Source organism: Alternaria metachromatica (genome assembly GCF_023757995.1).
Source record: "Alternaria metachromatica strain BMP 0045 chromosome Unknown scaffold_2, whole genome shotgun sequence".
NCBI classification, from domain to species: Eukaryota; Fungi; Ascomycota; class Dothideomycetes; order Pleosporales; family Pleosporaceae; genus Alternaria; species Alternaria metachromatica.
This window is the reverse complement of record NW_026055493.1, coordinates 2,038,363-2,050,975: the sequence shown is the minus strand read 5'-3', so window position 1 is coordinate 2,050,975 and position 12,613 is coordinate 2,038,363. Positions and strand designations below refer to the sequence as shown.

The 12,613-nt window shown below is 51.5% G+C and overlaps 4 protein-coding genes across 4 annotated transcripts; 2 read left to right on the top strand and 2 right to left on the bottom strand.

Annotated features, from left to right (window-relative positions):
- Positions 1–1,283: 1,283 nt before the first annotated feature.
- On the bottom strand, positions 1,284–5,180 carry J4E83_001524 (uncharacterized protein; the record flags this gene model as incomplete). Its single annotated transcript, XM_049328480.1, has 6 exons — positions 1,284–2,772; positions 2,829–2,923; positions 3,480–4,514; positions 4,557–4,662; positions 4,717–5,066; positions 5,121–5,180. 6 exons carry the CDS (start codon positions 5,178–5,180, stop codon positions 1,284–1,286), a joined length of 3,135 nt encoding a protein of 1,044 aa, XP_049192998.1.
- A 633-nt stretch (positions 5,181–5,813) lies between these two features.
- On the bottom strand, positions 5,814–8,383 carry J4E83_001523 (uncharacterized protein; the record flags this gene model as incomplete). Its single annotated transcript, XM_049328479.1, has 2 exons — positions 5,814–7,202; positions 7,262–8,383. The coding sequence occupies 2 exons, from the start codon at positions 8,381–8,383 to the stop codon at positions 5,814–5,816; spliced, it is 2,511 nt and encodes an 836-aa protein (XP_049192997.1).
- A 1,114-nt stretch (positions 8,384–9,497) lies between these two features.
- J4E83_001522 (uncharacterized protein) lies at positions 9,498–10,864 on the top strand (the record flags this gene model as incomplete). Its single annotated transcript, XM_049328478.1, has 3 exons — positions 9,498–9,998; positions 10,063–10,264; positions 10,317–10,864. 3 exons carry the CDS (start codon positions 9,498–9,500, stop codon positions 10,862–10,864), a joined length of 1,251 nt encoding a protein of 416 aa, XP_049192996.1.
- Positions 10,865–11,391: 527 nt separating this feature from the next.
- J4E83_001521 (uncharacterized protein) lies at positions 11,392–11,832 on the top strand (the record flags this gene model as incomplete). Its single annotated transcript, XM_049328477.1, has 1 exon — positions 11,392–11,832. One exon carries the CDS (start codon positions 11,392–11,394, stop codon positions 11,830–11,832), a length of 441 nt encoding a protein of 146 aa, XP_049192995.1.
- Positions 11,833–12,613: the final 781 nt, after the last annotated feature.

Sequence of the window (12,613 nt, the reverse complement as noted above, 5' to 3'; positions counted from 1 at the left end):
CAGATCATCTACATTGACAAAAGTGTCGTTGACAATAGCCTCCACCTGATTCCCGAGTTCACTATCAGTATCAACACTTACGCTCTTCATCATCTCTCGCCACAGCTCAGTCCTTTGGATATAGTAGACTTCTTTTAGGCATGCCAAGTAGTGTTTCTTGTCTCGGTCAACTTCTCTGCACTGATGGTGGTAATGGGTAAGTTCGTGTTGATGGTGCAAGACCGTGCGGACCAGCATTTGGGCTTTTTCCGATATCATGGGCTTCGAAAAACAGTCCATAATGATCCTGAAATCTGTGAGAGGTGTCCCGTCAAGCTCAAACCCAGGTGAGCTGCAGAGCTCTGGGTAAGGGTTGACATATGCATTTGTGTCATCTACTCCCGCTTGTGGGCTGCCGTGCTGCGAGGTTTCTGCCTCGTCAATAGCAGCATTCTTGATCATTTTAAGGTGTGAATGGAGGCTCCTTAAGATGAACAGAAATTCGCGTTTCGAGATCGGTTCGGGCTCTTTCGCTGGAGCTGTGTGTATACGGAGGATATCTTTCTTTTTGGTGGAGCTGATGGATCGCGGCTTTCGCTCATAGTCATCACCTATGATTTGTGTTCCTTCGATAAGTCCTTGATCAATGCGCTTATTGCGACAGGCGACCAAAGCCTGAGCGAAGTCCATTGCCGTGAAGTCTTTCCAAGGCGGATTGCCATATACACTGACGTCTTCGCCCGCCTTTTGTAGTGCTCTAAACATGTTGCCCTTGTTAGATCTTCCTACCCATGACCCGGCCGTCCAAGCAGCATCAGGGTCTGTGCCTCGCTCTCTTGGTACAGTTGGGGTTATGGCAGGAGATCTGGATTTCGAAGTGGAAGAGAGAGTCAGAGATGAATTCGACTTGTGGGCCTTTCCTTGACTTCCGGATGGTGCATACGCTGGCGCATCTTGATTAGTGCTCGACATGACCAGACGATAGAGTTGGGGATCTAGACACCAGTTCAGCAGAAAGCTGAGGGTTGAGAGAAGAGTAGATCAGCACAACGTCTGGTAAGGAATAGTTAGCATATGAAGTGACCGATTATAGTCACGAACTTTCTCTCTCACTGGCCTAGGTCATTTGCAAGACCCCCGTCAGCGAAAACACCAGCTCCCACCAGGTGTCAGTCACAGATTGTTGTGTTCTTTCACTGTGCTTATTTTAGAGCACACGAGACGTTCAAGAATGGCTTTTTCTACGAAACATGACGCATCGCATGATAGCAGCCTCGCTTTCACTATATCGAGACACGTATCTCTCATCCATATCTAACCTCGCCAGCGCCCTCCCTGAACCAGTCATCGCTAGCCAGCCCTTCTTCCGCAGTCGCATAGTTTATAATCGTACTCTTCGACGTTGTATACGCATTGTAAGCGTCTATACCGTTCTCGCTACCCACTCCTGAGCTCTTGATGCCGCCCCACGGTGAGCTTGGGTCGTTGCGATGATGCGTGTTAACCCAGCATATCCCACTCTCGATGCTCTCTGACACGCGGAAAGCTTGCGAAAGATCTTGCGTCCAGATGGCTGCGCCCAGGCCGAATTCGCTGTCGTTCGCAAGCTCCAAGGCCTCTTCTTCCGTGTCAAAGCCTACGACAACAATGACGGGACCGAAGGCCTCTTCCTTCCATATGCGCGTATCGACAATCTTCTTCGCAGTGCCATCCGCCAGTATTGTTGGTGGATAGAAGTAGCCTTTCGAGAAGTCGGTGTCGTCCAGTGAAGATTTGTGAGTCATTCGTTGGCCACCTGTGACAACCGTCACACCTGCATCCTTTGCGTCGTTGACTAGTGTCTCAACGTTGCTGAGCTGTTTCGCCGATATGAGGGGACCCATCATAGACTCCACATTCTTCGGTGAGCCCATCCGCCTCTCAATGCTCTGCACCTTGGCTTTCAGATTCTCCACTACCTGATCGAGAATGTTGTTCTGCACGATGATACGCGTCGCTGCCACACATGTTTGGCCACTGGCTATAAAGCTTGCGAACACAATGCCATTGACTGCAAGATCGACGTGCGCTTTTTCGAACACGACGAGGGGAGCCTTACCACCAAGCTCGGCGGTGTAATGTGCCAGGTTGCGTCCTGCGATGGCGCCAATGGCGCGTCCTGCTGGTGTGCCGCCAGTAACATCGACTTTCTTGATGAGCGGATGCTCCACAAGAGCCTTTCCGGTCGTGATGCCGTCGCCTGGCAACACTGAAAAAACGCCGTCGGGCAAGCCGGCCTCTTTCAGAAGCTTGCCAAGCTCAATGCTGGTGAGCGGCGTCAGCTCACTTGGTTTCAGCACGATGGAGTTGCCCGCGGCTAATGCGGGTGCGATCTTCTTGACAGCAATCAACATTGGGTGGTTGAACGGCGTAATTTGCGCGACTACACCGAGCGGCTTACGGTCGACCCAATTGTGTAGTTTACCGACGGTTGGCAAGACAGAGCGCTCTTCGGTTCGTATCAACGCGGCGTAATATTTGAACCACTTCGTAAGAGTCGGAACCTGGGCATTCATCTCACGAATAGCGCGTCCGGTCTGCTGTACTTCCAGCGCGATAAGCCTTGGGAGATTCTTGGTCAAAAGTTCTGCAATTCGGTCCAGCGTGTCCGCACGCACATGGCGCGGGGCTTTCGACCACACACCCGATTTGAAGACTTTGTGTGCAGTTTGAACAACATCCTCGACATCAGCCGCAGATGCAGCATGGCAGTGCGCGAAGATCTCCCCAGTCGCGGGGTCTTCAACGGCGAGCCTGTGATGCTGTTAGCAATTGGGGTGGGTCACGAATGAGGGGTCCCGCTAACTGACTGCTCCGCTCGACCTTCCACCTCTTTCCCTTCCACCCACATCTTGTATGCGTTCTCCATATTGGTCATGATACACGTCGTAAGGCGCAATGTGTGCTGCAAGATTTGGGGATGGGTGGGAAGTTGAGGTGAGTGAGTCCTTGATAGCGGAGTTGGCCGACGAAGTGGACCTCACGATAAGTTAGCGGCGGCTAGAGACGTTTCGGCATCCAGAGTACCTTCCAGATCAACCACATGCTGGATGTAGTATCAAGCAGCATCGGAGTCAATTGAGAGGGCTTCAACATCATCGATTATGATTATAATACAATATCTTGGGTATCTTTTCCGATTTCGCCATTCTCAGTTGACCAACGTATTATAACAACGCCTGAAGAGACCCTGCGAATACAAAGCGGAGACAGATGACAATTCTACTATTTCAGATATGGCGCGAGGCCCGAAAATGAGAGAGGTAATGATCGCCACCGGAAGCAGAAACAAAGGAACTTTCATTTTGTCCTGATCAACCTGGATTTCATGTTAATCCAAGCACATGTCTTCCCTTCTCGTTACCCCTCCCACAGTCCAAATCCCTCTTCACTTCACCCTCAGCCCCATGTGTCTGCAGAAGCTCAATCAACATGCTTCTCTCCTTGCCTTCAAGTCTCACCGCTTTAAGGGCAGACTGTAGTGGTGTGCGTCCGTTCTTCGCCTCAAAGTTCACGTCCACACCAGCTTCAACAAGGTACTTTGCTATCGCAGACGCGCCAGGCGTCCTGCAAGCAAGATGAAGAGGCGTTTCTCCATCGTGGTCAGGGTTGTCGATCGAGTGACCCAAAGAAGCAAGGTAACGGACGGTGGCGAGCTGCCGTCCTAAAGTTGCGGCATGCATGGCCGAGTAGTACGATGATGGTGCCGGATTGACACGAGTAATATCAGCCCCAAAATCCAAGAGAAGGTTGAGGATATCTGGCGACATTTCGTACGCTACTCGAATGAAGAAGTAGCCGAACTCTGGATGTGTCGCCATCGGGTTTGCGCCTTCCCATATCACCCTCTCCACTTCGGCAGCTGTCGCTTCTGCTGGTATGTTTGCCAGAATTCGGTCCACCGCCGCCCTTTGATTTGGCTCCAGCTCTTTTCGTTTTCCCTTCGTCACAGCTATCCGATCCGAGGTGATCTTCCTATGAAAGATGGAGACGTCTGAGCTGGACAGCGTCGATGTGTATTTTGATGCTTGTTTGGATGCGTGTCTAGACGCAAGTTGTAACCGCGTACTCGCCTTCCCTGAGAGATCAGTACACCAGCTGTATGACTTCTTGAGTCGGGATTCCGGTGGTACCAGGGTAGGGCTGGATGCCGCGCCGTCGTCAGTGTAGAATGTACCGCGCGATGGGGTGATGTCTTCCCGGGATGGCGGTATCAGAAGTCGCCTGGGAACAGATGTTTGTTCAAGTGCGGAATAAGAGAGGGTCTGCGCGTCTTCAAAGGACGGAACGTTGGCGAGCCATGTACCAATGCCGTCGTTAGCGCTGTTTCGTGTTGAAGCTTGTTCGTGGGGGCTCTTCCTGCCGCTTCGAGGCTCCTCGCCAAGGGTGGGCTCTAGGGAATCTGGACGTGGGAGAGTAGTCCTCTTTGCTAGTTGTGATGCAGACGGCCCGTCCCGTTTAATAGCTGTGATACATGATCGAAGCAGACGGACAGCCTGTAATAGTGAAGACAGTTTGTCGCGTGCTGTTTGATTCACGTAAATCTCATCTGTATCCGTCTTCTTCAGCAGTTCATCACTTTGCGTGATGAGATCGCTGACAAAATTTTGAAGTAACGAGTCCATCGTATCCTGTTGGCAGAATCTAGGCAGAGTAAGTCTTTGCATCATTCAATAGTGTCTGCCGTGAACGACGTACAATGCGACATAGTCTAGACATAACTCTAGCACCACCTTTGAGGCGTCCAGATCATGCCGTAGATTCACCAAAGGTCCGTCCTTCAGCACACGCCAGTCCTCTTTCGGTTTACTACCACATGAGAGCTTAAGAAAAGCCTTATGCAATCGTTCACAGGTGTCGTCGCATGAGTCCAAAACTCGCGAGACAGCATCGATCAGAGACGCCGGCAGCTCGGCCCACTTTGCCGAAAAGTCGTCTTGCGCAATACTCAGCCCAGTCTTGATCACGAGCAGATCACTGTTGATCTTGTTCAGGTCGTGACGAGCATCGCGAAATTTGCGAGCAAAGCTGCTGATATCCGGGATGACCTGTTTTGGGCGTTAGCGTGTGTAGGTGCAAAGTCGAACATCTGAAGCGGCTACCTGGGCGATCGAAGTTCCTAGCGCAGCGCATCGGGCAGCGACTGTACTAGGACGCGACATTAGTTTGGATGCGCGTTGACAAAGTTGATGCTAATATGCACTTTGAAAAAGACGTCGAGGGCGTGGCCGGGCTGTCGTGGCTGTCGTGTTTGTTTTGGGGACGGCGATGCCTGTCGGCGATTTTGAAGGTGTGTTGGCTTGGTCGGAGCTGACGAGCTTGTCACATCGTGAAGTACTGGCGTACGGCACGGATCTCAAGCTCTTGCGTGCCCGCCGGTTACTTGGTGGCCCACGACGTTGGATGCGAAAGGGGGGGAGACACAGATCACGCTCAGTTTACGAAGAAAATAGGCTGCGCATTGTTTGAGGGAGGGTTGGGTGTTGTCGGGCTTTGCGTCTGCAGAGCGGTGGCTAATGCAAGAGACCTGCCTCAAATTGCGGGAGTGCAGGTGAAATTCCCCGTCTCCGAAAGCCACCAACGACTGGGCTATGGTGTTGCCATGCCTGGGGGAATAGGAGACAAGTCGCTATTGTGGGTTAGGCGGGGCGGGAGGCGCGCAGGGGAACCCGGTAGTGGAAATGAAGCCGACTGGGCAGTGGAAACATTAGATTGTCGCGTCTGCGAATGCGAGGACATCAATTTCAATTTCGCATATTTTTTTCTTTTTTGTACATACTTGCTGCACAAGCGACTCAGTCAACAATGCCAGGTGGCAAGAATGAGAGGTAATCGACCGGGGCGGGCTCTATCCCATCAGCTTGCGCAGTGAGCCGCACCACGTCACCTTGCCGAACCTCAACACCTCTGAACGTGATGCGCGTCGCAGAGTGCCCATCGAGATACACGCTCGGCGCGTGTCCCAGCTTGTCTTCCAGATCTCCCACCCAGCTACCTACGATCCGATCGCCAACCTCGAGTTCGTACTTCGCTTTACCTCCAATCAAATCGTAGTAATTGACAGCGACGTCGTACGTTCCCGAGGCGAACGTGACATTAGCGGTCGCGACGCCCGTTGTGGAGTTCGAAGTGGTGACGATAGCCGTATACCCGGAAGCAGTCTCAAAAGGGCTTACGGCGTAAGTCATGAAACCATCGAGCATCATGTCTTCCGCCTCAATGCGATACGGGTGATTGCCCACGCGCTGGTTCTCGTCCGCTATCTGTGAGAGATTGTGGTAGAACTCGTTGATCGCATCGCGCCAAACTATCGAGTGGCCAGCTTGGAACGTTTGCCTGAACAGTACATGTTCATATCGCTCATCGTCGATCTTGCCCTTCAAGGACTCCCATTGCCCGACAAATTCCTGCGCAACACCAGCACCTTCGTAGTGTGCGTCGTAGAAGTGCTGAATCACAGTCTTGTTGGATTTCAGTCGCTGTGTATACGGAACGTGATGGAACCAGAGCAGTAAGTTGTCCGGCGTCGACTCAATGTCCTCGTAGACTTGAGCGACCTCAGGAGGGTATTGTCCAGCATTGCCAGTGCCGTTCTTCACGGTGCGATCCATGCCGATACTGAAAGCATCGGCGCGCGTCCATTGACCCCACCCATTACCGTCTTGTGAAGCAGGGTTTGGTCCAAAGTGTGTGTACAAAATGTCAGTCAGTGTCTGAATGCCGAGATTGCCGCTGTAGTTTTCATATGCGGGCCACGACCTCATGGACATATCGGTAATGGTGTCGAGCACGTCCGGGTCAAAGCCAAATGTCAATCGAATCCAGTCTTGCAGGATAATCTTCGGGTCAACGGACGCGTCCCAGGCCAATCGACCGTACGCATACAGGTTGGACATGGCCAGATGTGAGCCTAGCCACGTCGCATTTGATCCAACTCCTGTCACGCCTGCATAACCACCCAATGGTCGCTTGAAGCGCTCTCCAGTGATGATGTCTTTGACTTTGGATGACTGATTGTCAGACTTCATGTCAAACTCCAGGATCTCTTTCCACTGTGGGGCCAGATAGACTAGGTGGCAATTCTGGCCGAGATACTCGGGCGTGATCTGGAGCTCGATAGCTGTGCTCGTGTGCCGTAAAGATCCAAACAGTGGCGATGCTGGCTCACGAACCTGAAAGTCAATCTGTGGGGAAGCAGAGATACGTTAGTCTGCTCTTGAATAGATAGCGTCTGTAGACATACCGGGCCGAACTTGATCTGAACAACTACATTGTCGTCGAACTTTCCATCGAGATGCTGAAAGAACTCCAATTGCGCATTCGCCCTGTCGTTGTACCAGTTGGTCTCATTGATGTGGTTGTCATAGACGAAAGCGCGGAACATGACAACACCACCATGGGGTTTAGCTGCCCTCGCGAACATGTTGGCGCCGTCTGCGAGTGTTCGATTGTAGGTCAATGGACCAGGCTGTCCTTCTGAGTTTGCTTTGACGAGATAACCGGCCATGTCTGGAACCTTGGAATAAATCTGGTTGGTGATGTTGGCCCACCATGCATCTACCCTCGGGTCTAGAGGATCGAATGTGCCTAGACTAGCATTCGGAGATGCGAAGTTGAGGGATATGCCAAGCTGCACACCCCATGGTCGCATCGCATCAGCGAGTCTACCAAGGCCTTCCACGTTGCGATCGTTGAGTAGCGTGGCATTTGCGTTGACGTTGTTGATGATGGCGCCGTTTACACGAATTGATGCCAACAGGCGAGCGTATTCAGCAACCCGCGTCGTGTTATCTACGACAAATCCGTCCCGGAAGAATAATGAAGGGCCAGCATACCCTCGTTCGATACTGCCATCCATATTATCCCATTCATTTGTCCACCGTATGGGTACTTGCGGGTTGAATACCGTTGAAGCAGCCGTGATGTTGTCTTGCGCGAGCTGAGAAAGGTACTCAAAGGCTCCATAGAGAGCACCGCGTTCATTCTGTCCAATGATTATGACTTTGCCGGGGGTAGTTGTGCTGAGGAAGAAACCATCTTCGTCCAGGTTCTCGCATTCGTCGATGCTTCCGTACGCGGCTACGTAGGCGTCCCAAGTTCCGACGATGATGGCAGACTGGCTTTGGTCTGCCGTCGAGCTGACGTTCAGCTTTCGTCCGATGATGCCGTCTACGCCTCTCTGAAGCTCTTGGCCTGCGGTGTAGACAGGGCTCACTTTCGTGCTGTTCAAAGCGATGATCGCCGGGGGTACCGATTGTGCGCATGGCCCGTCCGGTATAGGAGCATAGCGCAGCCAGCCTTGTGAGCCATCTTCGGCTACAGCAACGCCCAGCACGCAAAACAGTGTGGTGAGTAAAAGTCGCATGATTGAAGCCAATGGATCACGGTCAATATCCACATACTGGCCGCCGTCCCCAAGATCCTTTATAGGTCACCACGCTTTCCTCATGATCAACACGTCATTAGCACATTTACGGCAGCAATTTTCGTGACATCTCCCACCGAGGAAACAAAATGAAGTCTAACGGTCGCACCGTACTTCAGCCTAAAAGCTGGGCGTAAGTACAAGATCAGTCAAGCGTGCGGAGGGCGGCTCAAGCTTTACTGGCTGATTGTGGGGATGAATGGCGGGGATCGGAGAGATCGGCAACAACTGGCTGAAAAAGTCCGCCGAACCGGTTGACAGCCGATGGTAGTGCGCATTCCGATCGTTGTACGCGTGGACGAAAGCGCCGCAGACTTGATGGCATGGAAGATGGTGTATGGTGGAATTTGACGATGGTCAGGACGGAGACGAGGTGGTGGTGGCTTCCAGAATGTTTGTGCCGCAATAACGAGAGACCTACTAGGGCAGCTACGACGTCATCAGCCATCTCGCCCACGACCGACCGCCTGCAGTCCACAAACGATCAAACCCTTCTCTTCATTTGCGAACTGAGCATGACACTACTCGGTTGAGTTCTATCACTACATGCGCGTGGTAACGAGCCTGTCGCGTCCCTACGATCATACGTACAGGCTATTCCAAGGTTCAGAACTAATTGACAGGGTCGCGGTGATGCTGATCGATCATATTTGTCAAAAGTGTCCCTGAAAATTCTCATATTATCGTACTTCGCGTTGATGGCCTTTACCTTGTCGCGGTAGCTTCTCGAGGTAGTCTCGTATACTCTCACTCAGGTGCAGGTCCTGCCTAAGTACACATCACTCTCACGTACCGCTCTTGTAACCTTATTCTATCACTTCATACAACTCAAGTCTGAGAGAATCTCTCTACATATCAAAATCTCATCTCCTTGAGGTCTAGACCTTGCCTCCCATCGTATCCAATTACTAACACATTTTCTCGGCCCTTTTCCTTAGTCTCCGGTACACTACCTTATGCGTGCAGCATAACTTCACTATTGGTGGAATACTAATAAACCCGTTAGAACCTCCAGTCACTAGTTCGCGGTGCTAGACTGCAAGTGTTCCCTATCATGGGATATACCAACGTCAAGAATCCCATCACTATCGATGAAAGCGTAACGAACTGGTACACACAAACAATTTCCAGACAAGCAAGTTCTCTCATACCCGATGACTTTGAGAAACTTCCAGCTTTCGAGACCGTCAAGTTTAGCCATCGCAAAAGCTTTAGTCCAACAGTCGACGCCTATCTGCCACAGGACGCGTCCGATATGGTACTTACTCTAGGCACCTTCGACGCCCCGTATCTGGAGTTGAAGCCCCTGGTCTATATCTACGTGTATGGATTGAAGCATCACCATATCGGGTACTTCTATGTCGACTCAGACTCGAGCGTCCATCGCATGCATCAGAGCAGTCTCAAGCATGTCGATATAGACGAACCGTTTTGTGACGTCGGTGACCATTCAGTTGGTGAACAAACCGTTTACAACAGGATGCGGGCAACGGCACTTTACTTCTTCTTGGTTGCTGGTCACATCGAAGCAATCGAGAACTACAGTCATTTCTGGGTAAGTTCTGACTGTACCAAGTGCATGTGAAACATATACTAACTTCGTACCTCTACCTCTGCAGATGGACTTTTCGAAAGCTTGCGGATGGATCGCAAACAATGGCAGTCGCCCAAAGCCTCACACAAAAGCACAGAAACAGGAACCGGAGACCGTACCAGTATCCGCTGCGACACCTATTTCGGGCCCAGAGATGGCTGGCTTGACGCACGACACTGTCGCATCCAGGAAACGCACCCGCGATGATGGACCCATGCCAACAGAAGGTGAGTTACAAGGTCCGCAATCCTTCTACTTGAATGTACTGACAGATGGCAGCGAGAATCAAGCGTCGCGACTACAGTCATATCGTGCGTATACGCGATAGATTGCAAAATCACCCTAAGCTAACTTTCCCGTCGATGCATCCATCGCATAGCATCATACGGCGATCATTGAGCCCAGAACATCCGGTCATGGCAATCAGCGCAGAAGCCAGGCTAGCCAACAGTGAAAGAACAAACCCCCCATTGAGAGCGGAAATCGATACGCAAGCCAGGGCTGTTGAACAACTCAAAGCACAGATGACAGTAAACCATCAGCTCTTAGCACAAGTCAACGGACTCACAGCGGAGATAAGTCGAGTCAAAAACGAAAGCATGTTCAGTCAAAATGCGTACCGCGGCATCCAAGTTCAATACGACGAACTGGCAGAGCGACACGCTAACACGCTCCACAACGAGAACGCCCTTCGCGATCAGCTCGGTCAAACTCAGACACGTTGCGCACAAGCCGAGAGGCGATCAAAGGCGCTGGAGAAGGAAGTGGAGGGTCTCAAGCAAAGAATGAGAAGAGCGGGAGAAGCGTTGGACATTTCGGCTTTGTGAAAAGTGGAGAATGATCGATCTTGGGGTACTTGAAGTATCGAAGGCTCATGGCGTTGATTTGGAAAAGTTCGTGTCGGCCAAGGTCATCCGTGGGTTTCCATTGCTGGGGTTAGTGGGGTTTGCGGGAGTTTGGCAACAGAACTCGGGATTATGCTTCATGAAGTTTGGGACTGCTTTGCGCGACATACCTGGTCTTCCTTCGGGGAAGGTATTGGTGAGAATTGTCTTGGGAATGTTTGACATCGAGCAAGAAAAGATCGACGGGGCTATGTCTCATCGCGCCGTTCATACATGCATTTATGTCTCTCAAATTGGAGCAGCTAGTCTTTTGCGCTTCACAATCAAGGCCAAATTTCACCTGAAGCTATACCTTTACCTTTGTCTTGAGCATACTGAGACCCCCAGAAAGTGCGCCAACTAAGACATGAAATCCTTCTATGATCATGCATGCACAGCAAGCGCAAATAGCAAACTCACAACGGCTATAACATCATGCTTTCACGCCTATTTTCCTCGTCATCTACACCATGAGTTCCACACCTCGCACTACTACTGCTAACACCGACAATATCGAAAAAATTGTCAAGGCGAAGAACGAATGGAAAGGATTCTACGAATCCCTCGAAGAAAACCCGTACCACGCTACATGCATAGCAAAAGAAGCACGAACAAGGAAGACATTAGAAGAGGACTTGCTCGTACCGGCTCTCAAAGCAGCAGCGAAGGATGCGAAGGACGCCAACACGAAGCTGAAGGAATGGATAAGCGTAGTAGGCGTTGTGGACGAGTTGTGGGACGCCAGTGCTCTGAGATATCAAGTTGGTGGGGCTAGAGAAAAACTGGTCGACGCAGTTTGGGATCTGGAAGCCACCGTGTACGAATTGCGGAAGACGCTGAGGTTTGACGGAGGCGGAGTACTGAATAAAGTTATTGATCCGTCGGCAGAGGATAGCTCTGAGGAAGAATAGGCCGTTGGCGTTCGACCCGTTTGTTGCGGCGTACGCCTGAGAAACCATATAGTAGTAATTGTCTATGTTCAGTACGATTACACTGCATTTCATAGTGCTGAGTCTTTCCGCCCAAATCAAGACCAAGCCTAGTCTGAATTAAAGGCGTATTCTAGCGTTCGTTAACACTTTCCGCGGGGGTCGTCAGGCTACCACATGAGTCGCTTAGCTGACCCTCAAACAGCGCAATGCTGAATCTTACGGCTCCGAACCATGCTGACAAGAAGACATTCGATGATGGCCGTAGGAAGATATTTGGTGTTGTAGAGACGCGATCGAACGCGTCCGACGCGTCCCGGTCCGCATGGCACGTGGGGGCGCGGGGCAAGCGAGACACCTGCATCGGAAGCTACGATGCCCTCAACCACGAAGGAGTCTCCAACTTGAATACGATGCCACCTCTCGCGCGGTATTAACATGTCGCATCTTAGAAGAGTTTGTCAACGACTATGTCACACCAGACCGGAAGAGCTACTGCACGGGTCCACTGCGGCTATCCAGCCCTAAGGCGCAATACTCAGGTTCCTTATCCCTGGACCACGAACGAGGCGCGACAGCCGCAACGACAACGAACTGCTTCCGACACTGTGGATACGCTGATTACCGGTTGCCGCGTTGTCGGTATTTTGTCTTTGGCACGCTCGCAGATATGGGGTAGTGCCTTGGAGCGCAAGAGAGATCGGATGAGGGAAGACGTGCAGCAGGAGCGGACAGCAAGCTACATACGTCCTGTCATCGAGCG